Below are 17,318 nucleotides of genomic sequence, written 5' to 3' on the forward strand. Positions count from 1 at the left end.
CATAATGAACGAGGGATGAAGTTACAGGAGCAGAATGAACAGCAGAATAGGCATTACTGTTGCAAGACGTGAACTTTAGGTATCATACAGCTGGTGGGATTCGGTGCTGTGTGAAGTGGTTAGACAAAAGCTGGTGATGATGCTGATGAAGGGATTATAGTGAAAAATAGTGATGTACATACAATTAGGGTGGAATGATGATGATGATGATGATAATGCGAAAGTTGGCAATACCAATAAAAGCAACAAAGCCAATGATGTGCGGCTCACCTGAGTCATCCTCACTCTGCTCTGCGTTGGCGTACGTGTGGAGGAACTCAGCAAAGGCCCCCTCTCGCCCCATCAGCTCCAGATAGGAGCCCATCTCAGTGATCTCTCCCTCCACCATCACCAGGATCAGATCTGCCTGGGGCAGGTAGCTCAGCCCATGGGTCACCAGTATACGTGTCTATAGACACACACACACACACACGACACAGACACAGACACAGACACAGACACAGACACAGACACAGACACAGACACAGACACAGAGTCAGTTTAGACATGCATCATTCTGCATTACAATGCTACAACGACATAAGGCATATAAAACAGAACACTTAATAACCGAAGCCACCAATCACATTAACATGTGGTCAGTTACCTAAACAGCAAAAGAGGACACAACAAATACCAATACACAAAAAAAATGTTTTTGTGCTGTACACATGTACAGTTTGCTGCTCACATAAGTCATGTGTCATGTGTCTAAACATTCCCTAAGCATCTAGTTTTGTTTGTTTATGTCAATTCACTTAGTTTTTGTGTTGAGAAAGTCTATGTTCACTAAAAGAAACATATGTTAGCTGAAACAACTGTACCCTGTCTTTGAGCACACCCTGCGGTCCGATGACCTTCTCGAAGATGTGCTTCCCAACGTGGGCGTCGACTGCTGACAGGGGGTCGTCCAATAGATAGACAGCACAGTTGCAGTACACGGCCCTGGCCAGACTCACCCTCTGCTTCTGACCCCCTGAGAGGTTCACCCCCTGGAGAGAGGGAGGAAGAGGAGGGGCGGGAGACATAGAGCTGCTTAAGAGTGTGCATCATTGACTACAGTAATTGCCAACATACAGTGAATATTTGTGTTTTCTGTCTACAGGAAATCAGTCCTCTGCAGGCTTTTTAGGTACTTTTTAGCAAACTGTAACCTGACCGTCCTTTTTGAGGACAACAGTGAAGCCTCTGTAGCCTGGTGACGTGATCTGCGTAGGGTAGTCTCTGACCCATTCACATGTTACATATTACAAACTGAGATTCTGAGATTTCGGCCTCATAACGGCTTCCTTGACTTTCATTGACAGACAGCTTGACTTAAAGCTGAGAATTTCCACTTTAATGTCATAGTAGTTGTTTTATTTCAAATCCAAACTGTTGGGAGTATAGAGCTAAAAGAAGACAAAATGCTTCCTTTTTCCAAAATGCTTCCACTTTTTTGCCCCAATATTTGTCTGTTAGGAACCAGAGATGAGAGGAAGAAGGGGGGTGTGGTGGTACCTTCTCCCCGATCTCTGTGCCGTCTCCCGCGGGTAGGATCTCCAGGTCTGGCAGGAGGGCGCAGGCCTCCACCACTCTGTGGTACCAGCTCTCCTTCCTCTCTTGGCCAAACACGATGTTGTCTTTCAGAGTGGCGTTCTGGATCCAGGCCTGCTGGGGCACGTAGGCCACCGAACCCTGAAGACATGAGGGAGAGACAATTCATGTTTCATACAGATTAGAAACACACGTCATATCAGATACACATGTGTCTCCGTGTTTACCTTGACAGACACTGTGCCCTCCAGTTTCTCCATCTCTCCCAGCAGGGCAGAGAGCAGGGAGGATTTCCCACTCCCCACATGCCCCACCACAGCTACCAGAGACCCCTCAGGGATACACACACTCAGCCTGGAGAGAGAGGGAGAGAGTGACTTGGTGAGTGAGTCAGTGTGTGTGTGTGTGTGTGTGTGTGTGTGTGTGTGTGTGTGTGTGTGTGATATACACATGCACACATACACAGATCAAGCCATACCTCTTCAGAGTGGGGGTTTCGTTTCTGGACCAGCTGAACACCCCTTCCACAATGGAGATACTGTCTGAAGCTGGGAATGGGAGAAGAGGGGGGGAAACATGAGAAGCACAGTAAAAGACAGGAAAAGACAAGAGGAGGACAAGATGAGAGGAGGGCAAGAGAGGGAGAGGGAACAGCATCAAACATCAAAGGATAATCAAAGAGACATACATTAAACAGCACCTGCTACAGGCTGACTTTATAGCCCACACAGATTCTGTGTGTGGGTGTGTGTGTGTGTGTGTGTGTGTGTGTGTGTGTGTCTAGGTGACTCACATCCTGCTACGGCCCTGCGCTCCACGCTGTCCTCCTGCAGCTCCTCGTGGGACAGAAACACACGGAGACGCTTCATGGACACACTTGCCTAGAGAGAGAGGGGGATATGACAAATGTTGAGGGAAGGGAGGGAGGGAGGGAGAGAGGGATGGACAGAGGGACGGACAGAGAGACGGACGGAGGGACGGAGGACCATTATTGAAGTTGAACTAACCTCTCAGGCTAGGTGGTATTGTAGGTGGTATTGTAATCATACTGAATACATGTATCCAGTCCTTTTACATCTAGAGAAGTGTTAAGGGAGTAGGGGCAGCAATTATTGACCAAAGCCTCGTTCCCACTAGTCAACTTTCAACCGGGTCCACTAGCAGTGTGGTGCACTGAAACCACCGTGGTCTCAACCGGGTCCACTCACAGGAGTGTCATGCCTGTTGGTATAACCTGGCTGTAACTTTAACTTCCCCAACAAAATCTGACAGAAGCAGCCCATCAGTGATAACGACAAGGGTCTAACTACAAGAACCCTCTCACCTCTCCCAGACAACTCTTTGCAGTTCACAGTAGCCTATATACTGATTGTTCAATGTGAAAATAAATAACATCCACTCCTCCAAAATAAGACAATTCAATCGAGTTAAATTCACTCAGCTTTTTTGCTGTCCAAAAGCACCGGTGTCTAAAATGCCAACACACGTATGTGAAAAGTGTGCTTTTTTTAAATATATATAAATCTAACCTCTGCTGACATTTCAAAATCTGACCGTTGTATTACTAATTGTAACAGAGACACAAACCAAACTGGACTGAGCTGCGGCTAAAAGAAGTATGCATGCACAATAGCATGTGTAGCACAGTGGAGATGTAGCATTACTGAGGCTGTAGAGCAGAGAGTCCTTAGCACTGACCTGCACCGTGGGGAATCAATGTGTTGCCCCTAGTCACCAGCAGCACAGTACAGTGTGCTAAAGCCTCTACACCATACCAATCAATCAGTCTACCGGTAGATTACAGGTATACCTGTCTAACGTGGTGATGTGGGCAAGAATGTTAAATGAAAGAATGTACAGCAGGGTCACGTTAGGATTGGACAGAGTTGTGTTCAGATTTTTTCAAATACAACTAAAATAACAAAAACGCTCAAAGCAAACAAAAATCTTCACACAGCAGTGTGGGAAATGTTGAATGTTTTTGTTTAGTCTACTGAGCTTGTAGATCAAAGCTAGTAACAGCCTCCAACTGGTATTTGTCTTTAGACTCACAACTAGGGATGGGAATCGAGAACTAGTCCTAGTTGAGAACCGGTAACCAATTGTTCAATGCATCGGAATAGCATCTCCGAGGTTAACGATTCCTTTTATCGATGCCGGCATGTTTTTCGCATGTGCTGACAGTTGTCCGAGCGTCTGAACATTCCAATCTAAAAACATAACAAGAATGTTATGGTTGCGGCTTGATTGGTACTCTAGAGTATTATTAAACACGCATCTATGTGTAACAAAACAGGTAATAATCAGGGAAGAATTAACGTTAATTTGAATGAATTTGAAAAGATGAAAATGGCAACGTTAGTTAATGAGTATCTACTGTCAACATCACTAAAGTTAGCAACAGAAAAATCAACGTTAATGTAAACACCATAATGTATTTACGATACGGCTATTTTGCCTGACAGCGGACTTTGAACCCGTTCCCATAGGGTTAGTTTTGCGGCCAAAAACATTTGACAACGCACCGTTACTGAGGGTAAATATCGTATGCTAATATCATTAGCGCCACGCAGGGAGGTTTATCTTTCCTTGACTAGAAACCCTAAATGAAACGAATGCTGTACAAATATTCTCCCATTTCATCCATTTTAGATGATGACAGACAGACTGTCGCTACAGATAGCTCTGAAGCTGCTCAAGCTCATCTTATTTATGTTCAAATGTTATGTTCAGATATTATACACTGTGTTCAGAACTTGAGATAATAAAACAAATGCGTTGCAACTTTTTTCCACACAGAACATTTTACAGGAATCGATAAGAGAATCGAACCCATAAGAATAAGCAACGTTAGTTGAATCGATAATGGAATAACATATGATCAATTCCCATCCCTACTCACAACACATTTTTTTGTTCCAGCCATATGAACAGGATGGCTGCAACAGGTAAGCTGGAGTGGACTGATGGGACTGACTTATATAGCACCTTATGTCATTCACCCATTCACACACCAATGGCGGCAAGCTACCATGCAAGGCGCCGGCCCACTCATTGGGAGCAATTTGGGGTTCGATGTCTTGCCCAAGGACACCTCCACGATGTGGACAGCCGGGGTTCGAACTGCCGATCTGCCGACCTTACGATCATTAGACGCCAGCTCTACCTCCTGAGCCACAGCCGCCGCCTGGAGTACTGTTGCAGTTAGATGATCTGTACAGCAGACCTTATCTATCAGAGACAACTTGACAGCAAATTAGTGCTCAACGCGCTTGACGAGAAAGCATTACTACATTAATTAATGATCTGTTAAGGGATTAATTCACTTACTGAACGATTAGTGTTAGTGATCTAACAACTGGTTGGTTGGTTGGTTGGTTAGATTGACTGATTGAATGAGACATCAAATGATTGACTGATTGATATGCAGATGTACAGACCCCAGCACACGTAGTGTACCTGCACCATGCTGCTGATGACCATGGGCAGCATGTTGAGGGGGAAGCGCAGGATGTTGAACAGGGCCAGAGACACAAAGGCCTTCTGGGCATCTAAAACGTTCCTCTCATCTATCATCACATACACTGCAAATGTAGACAATGCCACCTAGAGGAGCAGAAAGAAGCAGAAGAGAGAGAGGGGGTGAGTTGGGGGAGGAGTGGGGTAGAGAGAATGAGATACGTTAATGACCTCGGACACAACCAACACAATTTCATGTCTTTCTCTCTCTCTCCTCACTCACCAGGAAAGGAGCGCAGACCCAGGTAAAGGTGGATATGGCGCCCAGGTAAGCAATCCTCTTGAGCACGGACAGCTCACTCTCTCGGATGGCTGACACCTTGTCCTTGAAGGCCAGCTCCCAGGCGTAAAGCTTCAGCACCTTGATGCCGTTAAGAACCTCGTTCATCAGCTTGATCCTGTTGTCCTTGCTTTTCATCTGGGCTACCTAAAGTCACCCCACAACGCAGGTTAGAATCACCCCACAACGCAGGGTAGAGGTTACAGTCCTAAAATCACCCCACAACGCAGGGTAGAAGTTACAGTCCTAACTCAGCCCACAAGGTAGGGTAGAGGTTACAGTCCTAAAATCACCCCACAACGCAGGGTAGAAGTTACAGTCCTAACTCACCCCACAAGGCAGGGTAGAAGTTACAGTCCTAACTCACCCCACAAGGCAGGGTAGAGGTTACAGTCCTACAATCACCCCACAACCCTGCAGGGTAGAGGTTACAGTCCTACAATCACCCCACAACCCTGCAGGGTAGAGGTTACAGTCCTACAATCACCCCACAACCCCGCAGGGTAGAGGTTACAGTCGTCACAATAATATGGTCTACGAGACAGAGTCGAGGGAACTTGACAGGGCATCTGTGCAAGTATTACCTCAAGGGCATCCCTAATAAGCTCAAATATATCAATGTCAGTCCAGCGCACTATTTCTATGGCAACCCCAAGATTCTGTCTAAATTGTCTTGTGACTTTGTCTTGAATTCTGGTTAGAGACACAAAAACTAAAATCTAACTAGGTGGGTCTGCTCACCTGGTATGTTTTGGTCTTCATGGCAATGACGGCGTTGATTGGAACCATGAGGACCATAACGGCCACTCCAGCCAGCACGGACGGACCCAGGTTCTATACAGGAGACGGGATTGCAAAGCAGTCACAGCTCAATAAGAGATCTTTAGGAAAGAAAATAAGAGCAGCATCGGTATGCTTTGACTAAGAGGCTTTACACACTACAGGGCTGTACTGTGCTGATAATTATTTTTTAAATATTTTCATAACTGTCCTCTCTCGCCTAGTTTGTGCTAACTATGGTGGATCCGTAACCAGGCCAGTACAGTACAGCTCAGCAAGGCTCCGTGGTTCTAAAACAGCGTGCTTCAAAACATTTTGAACGGGTGCTCTCATCAGTTTCAAGAGACTACATCATGAATGGCTATGACTATAGTCGAACTTTCAACTGTATGATTTTTTTATTTTATTTTATAAAAATAAAAATAAATTTAAAAAAAGGAGTGCCGTCGCAGTCTGATGACCCGTACACGGGTCCTCACCTGCCAGAGGAAGTAGAGAGCCAGGATGACCTGCAGCGGGGCCGACCAGATCATGTTGATGTACGTGATGAGGTCCATGAAGCGCTGGGCGTCCACCGACATCAGGTTGACGATCTCCCCCACTGTGGACGTGCGCCGCGCAGCGTTACTGATCACAAGCGCCTGAGGTCAGAGGTCAGAGGTGACACAGAGGTGACACAGGGGTCAACAAGAGGTCAATGACAGTTCAACACGTCAGACAAATCGATCAAATGATTGGGTAGATTGCTCATTCACCAACAACAATCAGTAACTTTTGACCAACGTTGCACTAGTGCTGGGCGTTATACCGCTATGAACGTGACTACCGGTAATATGTTGCGCCACAATATAGATTTTGATACAGTTGCAAACAAAATTATTCAACCCCACCCCGTTGCATGTTAGGCTTATTGCCAAAATGTAAAAATGTTCAGCTGTTTGCAATAAACAACATGCCGTCTGTGAGGAAGCCGAAGCTTGGGCGTCATTGGACCTTCCAACAGGACAATGATCCCAAGCATTCCTCAAAGTCCACCAAGGCTTTCAGAAGAAGTTTTAGAGTGGCCATCACAGTCTGACTTGAACTCCATAGAAAATCTCTGGTAGGATTTGAAGAAAGCGGTTGGAAAACGCAAACCCAAGAATAGTACTGAACTGGCCATTGCCCATGAGGAATGGGCTAAGATTCCTCAGGAATGCTGTCAGAAGCTGGTGTCTGGCTATCTTTTTATTGAATCATTTTGAGACTGCAGTAAAGTCATTAAAAGTAGAAGTTTGTCTTGAATTTGGATAAAATCCCTCAAGTTTCATTGAACTACTTAAACAGTTCTTGTGTAGTTTGTTTATTGCAAACAGCTGAGAAATTTTATATTTTGCCAATAAACCTAATGTGCAATGGGGGTTGAATAATTTTGATTGCAACTGTATACCGTGGATATGTGGTTAATATATTCATAAATTGTAATTTGGCATTTATATTGTTTTGTTCAAAATGTCAATTGAGTGATCTATTTTTTCTTTTAATAAAAACATACTGTCTCTCGAGAGGTTTGGGTTCAAAATCTCCGACCTCGACCAACAAACAATATTATGTAAGTTGTGTTTTAGCCAAAGGTGGAAACACCAGCGATCTGTTAAACACCTGAAAACAATGCATGTCCGTCAACATGAGGAATGCACCCAAATGTGTGCAACAATTATCCCCAGAGCGTGCCCGACAAGTCAAGTCAAAACAAGTGTGCCTTTAACTAATGTAATTTAACTACGAAGGGCTACTAAAATGTGATTCAGAATTGTTTTATCATATCAATATCATCCTGACAGTGGAAAATATAGTGATATGAATTGTAGTTCATATCGTCCACCCCTACCCTGCACCAAACTGCGGAAGTGGGCCGTGGTAAAACTTAACAATGCAGTTTCTTATTTCTCATCTTGGCTAAAAGTGCTTGTAGATCCTTGAGTTTCCATAGTTGCTGATGACATATCCTTCAATAGAACAGATAGTGAGATTCCCCCACCTTCCTGTAGACGGCTCCTACAATGGCTGTGCGCAGCCTCATGCCGGTGACGAAGCAGACGTGGAAGTACTTCTGCAGGATGAGTGTCTGCACACAGGTGCACACAAACAACAGTGCTGTGTAGAAGTAGCCGTGCCAATAGGGGGCGCTAGAGTCATTCACAAACCGGATCAGAAGTCTGGGAGAGAGACAGAGAGAGAGAGAGGGGGGGGAAAGGTATAATGGCATGAGTTAATTATACCGAGTTAAAATATACAGTATAAAGCCTGGGACAGAGAAAGAGGTAATAAAAAAACAGCAACCAAAAACCAACATGCTAGGATAGTAACAATGATCCTAAACCTTCAACGCAAGAGAGGAGTAAAAAGCAGCAAATGTATCAGAACAATATGACAAGAGGCATTGGAGAGAGCTTTCCTTAAGCAATACCAAGACAAGAGAGTTATGTCCCTCATCCTCCCCTTAATTAAACCCATCATTCAAAGGTATTAAACAACTTCTAACAACACCTCCTACATTAGAACAGCTTCCAATGTTCCACCAAGTCGCTACCATAGCCATCTTTAACTTGCAAGTGTGCTCTAAAGAGGATTCTTACATACGTCAAGAGGGAGTGGTTTTGGCAGGAATGTTCAGCTCACTAGCACTATTTCATGACTACTCTTCTGAGGTTGATAACACACACTAGGAGCTCAGCACTACTACTTCACAGGAAACTTATGAAGGGTTCTCCAACATGTGTAACCTGATCTTTGGTTTTTCAAAATGCCAAAACACAGTCCCAGTGTGGGTTCTTGAAATTACGCGAGGTCACAGCTGGTGCTTTCACCGCCAAAGAGGAGAGGAGAGGAGGGGGGAGAGGGATGAGGAGGAGGAGGAGGAGTCAAGTAGAAGAGGGTAGAAAGTAGCAGAAAAGGAGAGGAAAGACAAGAGGATAGGAAGCGAGCAAGCGTCAAAATGCAATGATACGAGACTTAACGCTTTAAAAGGAGAAAAGGGGCAAAGCGTAGACAGCGTGAGAAATGACGAAGGACAAAAAAAAAACTCAGACAGCAGCTTGACTAACCTGAGTATCTCTGGGCCCACGAACATGAGGATGTCCTGGATGATCTTGTAGAAGGAGGAGACGAGGAAGTAGGGGCCGAATGTGAGGCAGAGGGCCCAGAAGAGAGAGGGCTTGCCCATCTTCTGAGAGTTCTTCACCATCCAGATCTCAGACTCTTCTATGGGGTGACCTTCCTTCTCGACCCGAGACGTCTTCTTGGGAGAGTACAGGGTCTTCTCATCCGGCCTGGGACAGCGACAGAGACAGAAGGCACGATAACTTTCATGACACTGTATTCACAGACACCAATAGTTGAATAACATTCAAACACCTGTTATGACCAACTACGACCAAGATGGTTTCTAGTACTATCTTACTGAAGCCTACGACCAAGACGTTACTAGTATCTTATTGAAGCCCCTACTGAAGTTGTAGTGGTCAGAAGTTGACCTGATCAGGCAAAATTCCAGGCCCAAGTGATCACTACTGGCCCTTTCTATTCCAAATTGCCACAACCCCTTCCCTTACTCCCTCCAATAGAGTGAGCCCTCCAGTGACGTTTTGCTGACATTTCCGTGAGTAAGTCCTACCAAAGCGAAGGGGAGTGGAAAAGGGAAGGTTTCAAATGAAACTCCCTCTATCCCATTCCTTTCCCATACAAAGCTAGAATTGTATAACTTACTTAGCTACACACATTGCAAAAAGATCCAATGTAACAGTAAATATAGCTAACTACTTGCATCTTTCAAGAGGTGGGTTGAATAAATTGCAATGAATTGTGGGATACACTTCGTGCCAAATTGATGTTTTTTTTTGTTGACTTAGTGGAAGGCGTTTTGGAGGTAACATAATTCTCCTTACACTTTCTTGGAATGGAATAGCACTGCTTTTTGCCGCTATCTTACATCCAGGTAAAACAGGGATTAAACCCCCTTGAGGGAACCCACTGAAGCAAACACTTTTAGTAGAATCTTATAAGCTCATAAGCTTCTTTGAAAAAGTCTCAGTGAGAACAAATTTAGTTCATCTCTTTTCCAGATTTGACCTGCTGGAGCTCAGGCGGGAGTGGCTGGTGTGTCTGGTTCCTGACCTTTTGACCTTTTGGCATTCTGTGTCCCAGCGGCGGACGAGCTGGGGGACGACCCTCTGAGAGCGGTCCTCAGAGTTCAGAGACCACAGGTCCTTCTCCTCCAGAGGACGCTTATAGCCCGTCACCATCAAGCTAGCATGGGGGGATGGGATGGAGAGATGGACAGAAGGTAGAAGGGGAGAAGGAGAGAAAAGGGGATAAAGGGAAGGAGGGGGAAGGTGTAGGAAAAAAAATGCAACGAGAGCGAGCAAATGAGAAAAACAAGTAGGGAGAGAAGGAAACTGCCACATCCTTGCTGCCAGTTGGCTGCCTGCTTACCCAGTGATCCACCAGAAGCTGATCCTGGACAGGAAGGAAGCTCCGACTTCAGGACATGGATTCTGCAAGTCAACAGATTCACACTCAGTGAAAACCAAAACAACAGTAAATATACTTTCTGCTGAGTCAAATTATTCACACACACACATACACACACACACACACACACACACACACACACACACACACACACACACACCTTAATTTAGTTCATTTAGTTTCACTCACGTAATTAGAACCAGAGACTACACCTACAAGATATGAACTTATGAACACTCAGCTCAGCACCAACATGGGAAGCCTGTCCACCCTTGTCAGACCACATGTCAAGAACCTCGGTGTCATCTTTGACTCCGAGCTCAACCTTAACCGACAAGTGAGCTCCGTCGTGAAGTCATGTTTCTACCAACTACGTATCATAGCCAAGATCAAGTCCTTCCTAACCCCCAGTGACCTGAGGAGGGTCGTCCTCATGCTAATTTCATCTAGGCTCGACTACTGCAACTCACTCTATGCTGGACTTCCTGATAAGACCATCTACCGCCTGCAGCTAGTCCAAAATGCCGCTGCCAGGCTGGTGTCAGGCACTAAAATGAGGGACCACATCTCCCCTGTCCTCATCTCCCTTCACTGGCTCCCAGTAAAGAAGAGAGTGAAGTTCAAGATCTGCTCCTTTGTCTACAAAGCTCTCAACAGTCTCGCCCCACCCTACATCAAGGACCTCCTGGACCTGTCTTCCACCTCAAGGCCCAGGCTCAGGTCCGACGCCCAACTCAGCCTGAGGGTCCCCCGCACCAACCTCAAGAGGAAGGGTGACCGTGCCTTTGCGGTGATAGCACCGACCCTGTGGAACGCGCTCCCTTCCGCCATCAAGTCTGCCCCCACTCTGGACTCCTTTAGAGCCAAGTTAAAAACCCACCTCTTCGTCAATGATGTTCCCTAAGTCTACTCCCTATTTGTTGTAAATTGTATCCCTTGAGATGTTCGTTTAAGTAGTCTGTGTCTGTTTGCTTTCTGTGTTCCTTGTCCTTGTCCTTGTCTTTATCTGTTCCTTTACTCGGGCTGCGCCCCGGGCCGATGTAAAAGTTGGATGGGGGGCGCATTATAAATAAAATTAACATTAACATTAACATTAACATGAACTATTATGCAGATTAGGCGTATTTACATAAACCAGTGTTATAGATCTCTATGTTTGGTCATATAAGCTACTGATTGCTATATCATGTTTCATCGATCTGCTAAGAGATAAGAGACCTGATCAGCAGGAGATAAGAGATAAGAGACCTGATCAGCAGGTTGCTCTACATTGATTTGACCCATCTGTTATTTTTACGGGTTTGTTGCACCCAGTACTGGTAGGAATATAACACACTGTCTGAGAGGCTGAGCACCGTGAGAACCATGAGGGAAATCCTACTGTTAGCACAATAACTTTAACAGCAGCTTGTATTCATACGCACAGCTTGATCTAGCACACACACAGCTAAACACACATCCACAGCATGCATGTACTCGCATGATAGTTTGTATTGACACACAGCGTGAACTGAACAGAAACAAAACACTCAGGGCAGTTTAACGCACAACACACAGTTTGCACAAACAAAAACATAAAGCTTATTCCTACACAGCATGTATGCACACAAACAAAAAGAGGGAGGAGGGAGAAACAGAGAGAAAGTGGGAGAGAGTGATGAGAGAGAGAAATAGAGAATGCATGAAAGAGAGAGAAAAAAAAGTGGGAGAGAGAGTGGAATGTGTGTGTGTGTGTGTGTGCACTCACTGTGTCTTTGACTGCCTCTGAGAATAGTGGGGGCTGGTCTGACAGGCAGGACAGGAACAGGGAGACTAGCAGCAGGGTATAGTATGTGTAGAAGGTGATGTATCTGAACACGCACACTGTCGAAGGCTGAAATTAAGGGCAAAAACACCAAACACCAAAATTCAGTTCAGCATGGGCACGCAAATGCGGCATCATCAAGTTATCTATCTAGTTAAGTATAGTGTGATCTAAGCAGGAATCAAATCCTAAAGTCACCGTGAGAACCACCTGTCCTCTCTGTCCTTTTCTGCCACCCACTCACCTCATCGAGGGCCTGTATGATCTTAGATCTGAAGGTGACGGTGGCACAAATGACTGCCACCAGCCAGAAGTTGAGCATCACCCCAGACGACTGGACCCCTTTTTTCCTCTCATACTGGGTCAGGAGGGTGGCCAGCAGCTGTGGAGCACATACACAGAACACACAGAACACACACACACACACACACACACACGCACACACACGCACACACACACACGCACACACACGAAGAGAGAGATACATACAGTAGGCAAACTTTAGGATCTAAGAATACACACACAGCTCTATCATAGGTCAGACTGCATACTGACACTGAACACCTCATCATGAAGCCGACATTTGACATATGGCTCCATGTCCATGTGATAGTTATGTGCACTGTGTGTAATGTGTGTATGCTTTTGACACTGCTGTATTGAGCTTTTCCACCTGTACCAAAAAAACAAATTCCACCGACCTAGGTCGTGTGGTCATTAAACGATTAAACGATTCAAAGCTACGAAAACACACTCCAGCTCGTTTGAATGAGTGAAACTGAGTTTGTACTCAGATTCGATAACACAACTGTCGACAAACCCCTGTGATAGTGCTAAATTACCAATAATTCCCGGCTCCTAATCCTAGAATAACAACTCCTAATCCGTTTTATCAGATTGACAGCGTGTAGGTGCGGGTCACTCACCATGGTGATGCCAAGCATCGTGGGGCTGACCAGATAGACGGGCGAGGGGGTACCACCGGTGCCCTGGCTTCTTTCCCAGAAAGAGTAGAAAACATCTGCCCAGCAGATAATCCACAGCAGGAAGCCAAAAGCCTAGGGGGAGAAATGAAGATGAGAAAAGAAAGACACAATTAACCATTCAGATCAGGTAAGGAAGTTAGGTCAGGGTTAAGTTATCTTAAGGCAAACACTTTCACACAGAGGTGTTTGCATGTTAAGATTGAGACGACAAGATTCACTCCCTAGAGAAAGACTGAAATGAGATACATTTTGTTACTAAATTCTTGAGATTGTCCTGCATCTGCACTGGGTGACCCAAATGGAACTCTCAGTGAAAGGAATGTGATGTTACGACTGTAGCAGTTGCCTTTAATGTGTAGGCCTACTTCTTAGGCATATAGACCTAAAGTGACACATGTTAACCTTTGTCTAACCTCAAGTCAAGTCTTGTTTATCATTACACTGAATACAAGTGTACAATGCAACGAAATGCTTGAGACAGAGCAGCTGTACAACATCAATCCTCGTCAACAATAGAATGTAGTAAGGATAATAGAGACAATCTAAACAGTAACAATAATAAAACAGTAAAAATAATACAATAAAACAGACAGGATTGTTATAGTAGCACGAGAGGGAGGAAAGTGTAGACTGGCAAAGGAGAGTGTCACTGAGCAGGAGGCGGGGTGGAGGTATAGTCAGTGGGGTGGGGGTAAGAATGCAACTGAGTTGCATTCCGGGACAGGGGGGGGGGGGGGTCAACAGTCTAATGGCCTGAGGGTAGAAGCTATTCCGAAAACCCGTTGGTACGGGACTGGATGCTTCAGTACTGTTTGGCAGATAGAAGCAGAGAGAACAGGGTCTGATGGGATGGCTGTTGTCCTAATCCTGCTTTATCTCATTCTATGAGACGACACATTGCCCCCACAGAAAGACAGGCAGGCAGACAGGCAGGCAGACAGACATTATACACGTAAACACACATTCTTTGGCAGTGGGACTCACGGTTTTGGCTTTGTTGAGGTGGGTCATGCATATGTACCCCCGGTCATGGCTTTTGAGGTATAGGAAGTAGAGCGGGGCACACACCCAGAGGTAGAGGCAGGGGACCCACACCAGCACCGTGTTCTGGAAGCACTGGGTCAGGTCTGGGTTGGGGGCGTGCCACGTGCGGTTCCAATCCTGAAAGAGCATATAGAGCATTTAATAACACTTGTTTCAATGGAATATTGACCACTATGACAGACTGCAAGATAAGCCTGGGCAAGCGTCGTTGACATTAATGGTAGTGCTTGTGTGCATTCTGTTGGCATCATAAAAGGCCTGGCCAAAGGGATGCTCTTATTATTCAGTAGGACGAGTTGTTTAAACAAACTTTTTTTATGTGTGCTCCTATTCTTCATGTCAGTGTGTAAGGAGTTAAGTTTCAAACAATGCCCACAGAAAAATTCCTCTGCACAATAGGAAAGAACTTGCGGAGGGGTGCCAGTGTGTGTTGCCAAGTCAAGGTACTGGCACACACAGGGCTGTGAACCTCTCACCGCTACAGGCCTTAATATGAGCTCCCTCTTTGGTACACTACCTAAACATCTGCTTTATAATACCTTCATAACGCTGCTATAACAAAGACGCATCAGATGTTCAAGACAGTCACAACACAGCTTTTACTTTAGCTATTGTTCTGACACTGTTATAATGTAATATATGCCATTTAACTGACGCTTTTATCCAAAGCTACTTACATTGCAGTGAGTGCATACATTTTTCTGTATATGTTGTGTGTGTTATGTTTCCTAGCTCCTATATGACAAAATAATCAGCTCAGGTCAAGAGTGTGCTTACTTTTTTTTTGCATTACACTGTTTGCAAACACAATCTCAGGTTTGTTTGCTTTGCTAAATCAAACAGTCTCAGACAGCGAACAACCGATAAAGACAAGCAGCTGAGGTATTCCCGAGGGGTTATGGGTCTGGTGATTTCATCAAGTTTGTTTACTTAGGCTACCACTTGAAACCCTGTATTCAGTTCAATTAACCAATTGGAGTAAACAAAAAAACATACTCACTCTTGTCAAAAACATATTGAAGAGAAATGGGTAATGTTTTTAGACCATATACCGTACATCATATTGGCTATCATTGACTTAATGCACCTACAGTAGGCTAGACAGTTGATCTGAACAACTGAGGGATTGGATGTCACACTGCATCCTAGTCTCCTGTCCAATCCCCAATAATGTATGCTTGTTAACTATGAGCAATTAAATCTCATACTGACCAGGCAAGTTATGTAGGCCTACAACAATCAGACAACAATGTGTAAACCTATCTTCTACTGTAGGTGCAACTCAGTCATACTTTTTTGCAATCTCCCTGATCAAACCAACAATAGTCTAATTCATGTCTAGATGGGATAATAATGTGAACACTGTTTAATGTTGTTGACAGGCAAGTTGATTGCAATAATGACTGCAATAACAAACAAAAAAACACTTCCAACAACAGCTGATCCAGACATTCACATGCAATCTGCCCTGAACAAATAGCCTGACTCACTTCCCATCCACCCATCCAAACGAACTAACTAAGACTATAAGTAGTTTGGGCTAACCAGCTGTCAGATGGTGTGACTTTACTCAGGTTTTGCTCACTAGCTCATCTAATATACACTAGCTAACTACCTAGCAAGCAGGTTGGAAGATGAATCAGTGGTATTATGCAGACTGGGCGACGTTGATGTCGCTAGTTAGCTAGTCAACAAAAGCGGTCACTAACAAATACGTTTCAACAAATATTTACTGGCATGTAAATTCAACCTTCAATTATAACAACTCCGAGACTCATAGACACCTCAACCTGCGGCTAAAACACCGGCATGTGCTAGCTAGCTGGTTAGCTACCAATACCCTGCTCACAGCTTAGTACACAGCAGGCAAGCAGAGAGGCAGAAAGCAGGCAGGCAGAAAGCCCAGGCAGAAAGGCAGAAAGCCCAGGCAATAAGGCAGAAAGCAGGCAGGCAGGCAGAAAGCCCAGGCAGTAAGGTAGTAAGGCAGAAAGCAGGCAGGCAGGCAGAAAGCAGGCAGGCAGAAAGCCCAGGCAGTAAGGCAGAAAGCAGGCAGGCAGGCAGAAAGCCCAGGCAGTAAGGCAGAAAGCAGGCAGGCAGGCAGAAAGCCCAGGCAGTAAGGTAGTACGGCAGAAAGCAGGCAGGCAGAAAGCCCAGGCAGTAAGGTAGTAAGGTAGAAAGCCCAGGCAGAAAGCCGCCTGCTGTGTACGAAGCAAAGCCGCTCATAATGAGTCATATTGATAAATAACAACAACAGCATAAACCTGGTAAGCAAAGGTCGCTGCGGTTAAACTTACCCAAAACGGGTCGGAACCGTCCACACTGCAGAACTTGTCAAGACCCATTCGCCGTACTTCAAGTTCTCCTTCGATATTTTGGTAAACGGTGCTACAGCTTTGGTTTCATAACCCACTTCTTCTAGCGCCGCTTCGTGTAACAAAAGAGAAGGTTACCGGTAGGGGGCGCTATACTGTGGTAGTGCGCCCTGCTGGGTACTGTACTGACAAACAGGTGCGGGGAAATGCCACTGGTTACTGAGCGCCTGCCATGTATATCGGTTGTTAAGTCTGACGTCAAATGTGACGTTTTGCAATTTCCGGGTCCAAACCAGAAATTCTCCGCATCAGAATACCAGTGTACTACAGCGGTAGAATGACAGTTTAATCGTTTTTTAGACTCGGATCTATTCATACAACAAGGGACACAGCACGTTCCCGTTTTCCCCATATTGTCAGGGTATTTGAGCTTCGGAAAAGCGCTATATAAATATAATTAATTATTATTATTATTATTGTGGCATTTCGAAGACAGCGCCTCAGCC

At 45.1% G+C, this 17,318-nt stretch overlaps 1 protein-coding gene across 1 annotated transcript in view; it reads right to left on the reverse strand.

The window, feature by feature from the left end:
* The window catches only part of abcc1 (ATP binding cassette subfamily C member 1 (ABCC1 blood group)), a gene marked incomplete at both ends in the record, with an annotated part of 30,205 nt that extends 13,363 nt beyond the window's left edge, over positions 1-16,842 (reverse strand). The window contains 19 exons of the mRNA XM_080550636.1: positions 271-448; positions 864-1,031; positions 1,540-1,716; positions 1,803-1,929; positions 2,054-2,123; positions 2,369-2,456; positions 5,035-5,181; positions 5,318-5,521; positions 6,116-6,208; positions 6,634-6,795; positions 8,175-8,352; positions 9,241-9,465; positions 10,310-10,441; positions 10,628-10,689; positions 12,414-12,539; positions 12,715-12,852; positions 13,397-13,528; positions 14,441-14,617; positions 16,795-16,842. Of these exons, the coding sequence (XP_080406762.1) occupies positions 271-448; positions 864-1,031; positions 1,540-1,716; positions 1,803-1,929; positions 2,054-2,123; positions 2,369-2,456; positions 5,035-5,181; positions 5,318-5,521; positions 6,116-6,208; positions 6,634-6,795; positions 8,175-8,352; positions 9,241-9,465; positions 10,310-10,441; positions 10,628-10,689; positions 12,414-12,539; positions 12,715-12,852; positions 13,397-13,528; positions 14,441-14,617; positions 16,795-16,842 (2,632 nt within the window). The remainder of the gene's footprint in view (positions 1-270; positions 449-863; positions 1,032-1,539; positions 1,717-1,802; positions 1,930-2,053; positions 2,124-2,368; positions 2,457-5,034; positions 5,182-5,317; positions 5,522-6,115; positions 6,209-6,633; positions 6,796-8,174; positions 8,353-9,240; positions 9,466-10,309; positions 10,442-10,627; positions 10,690-12,413; positions 12,540-12,714; positions 12,853-13,396; positions 13,529-14,440; positions 14,618-16,794) is intronic.
* Between the last annotated feature and the right edge of the window lie 476 nt (positions 16,843-17,318).

Source organism: Nansenia antarctica (genome assembly GCF_963989245.1).
Source record: "Nansenia antarctica genome assembly, chromosome: 2".
In the NCBI taxonomy this organism is placed as follows: Eukaryota; Metazoa; Chordata; class Actinopteri; order Argentiniformes; family Microstomatidae; genus Nansenia; species Nansenia antarctica.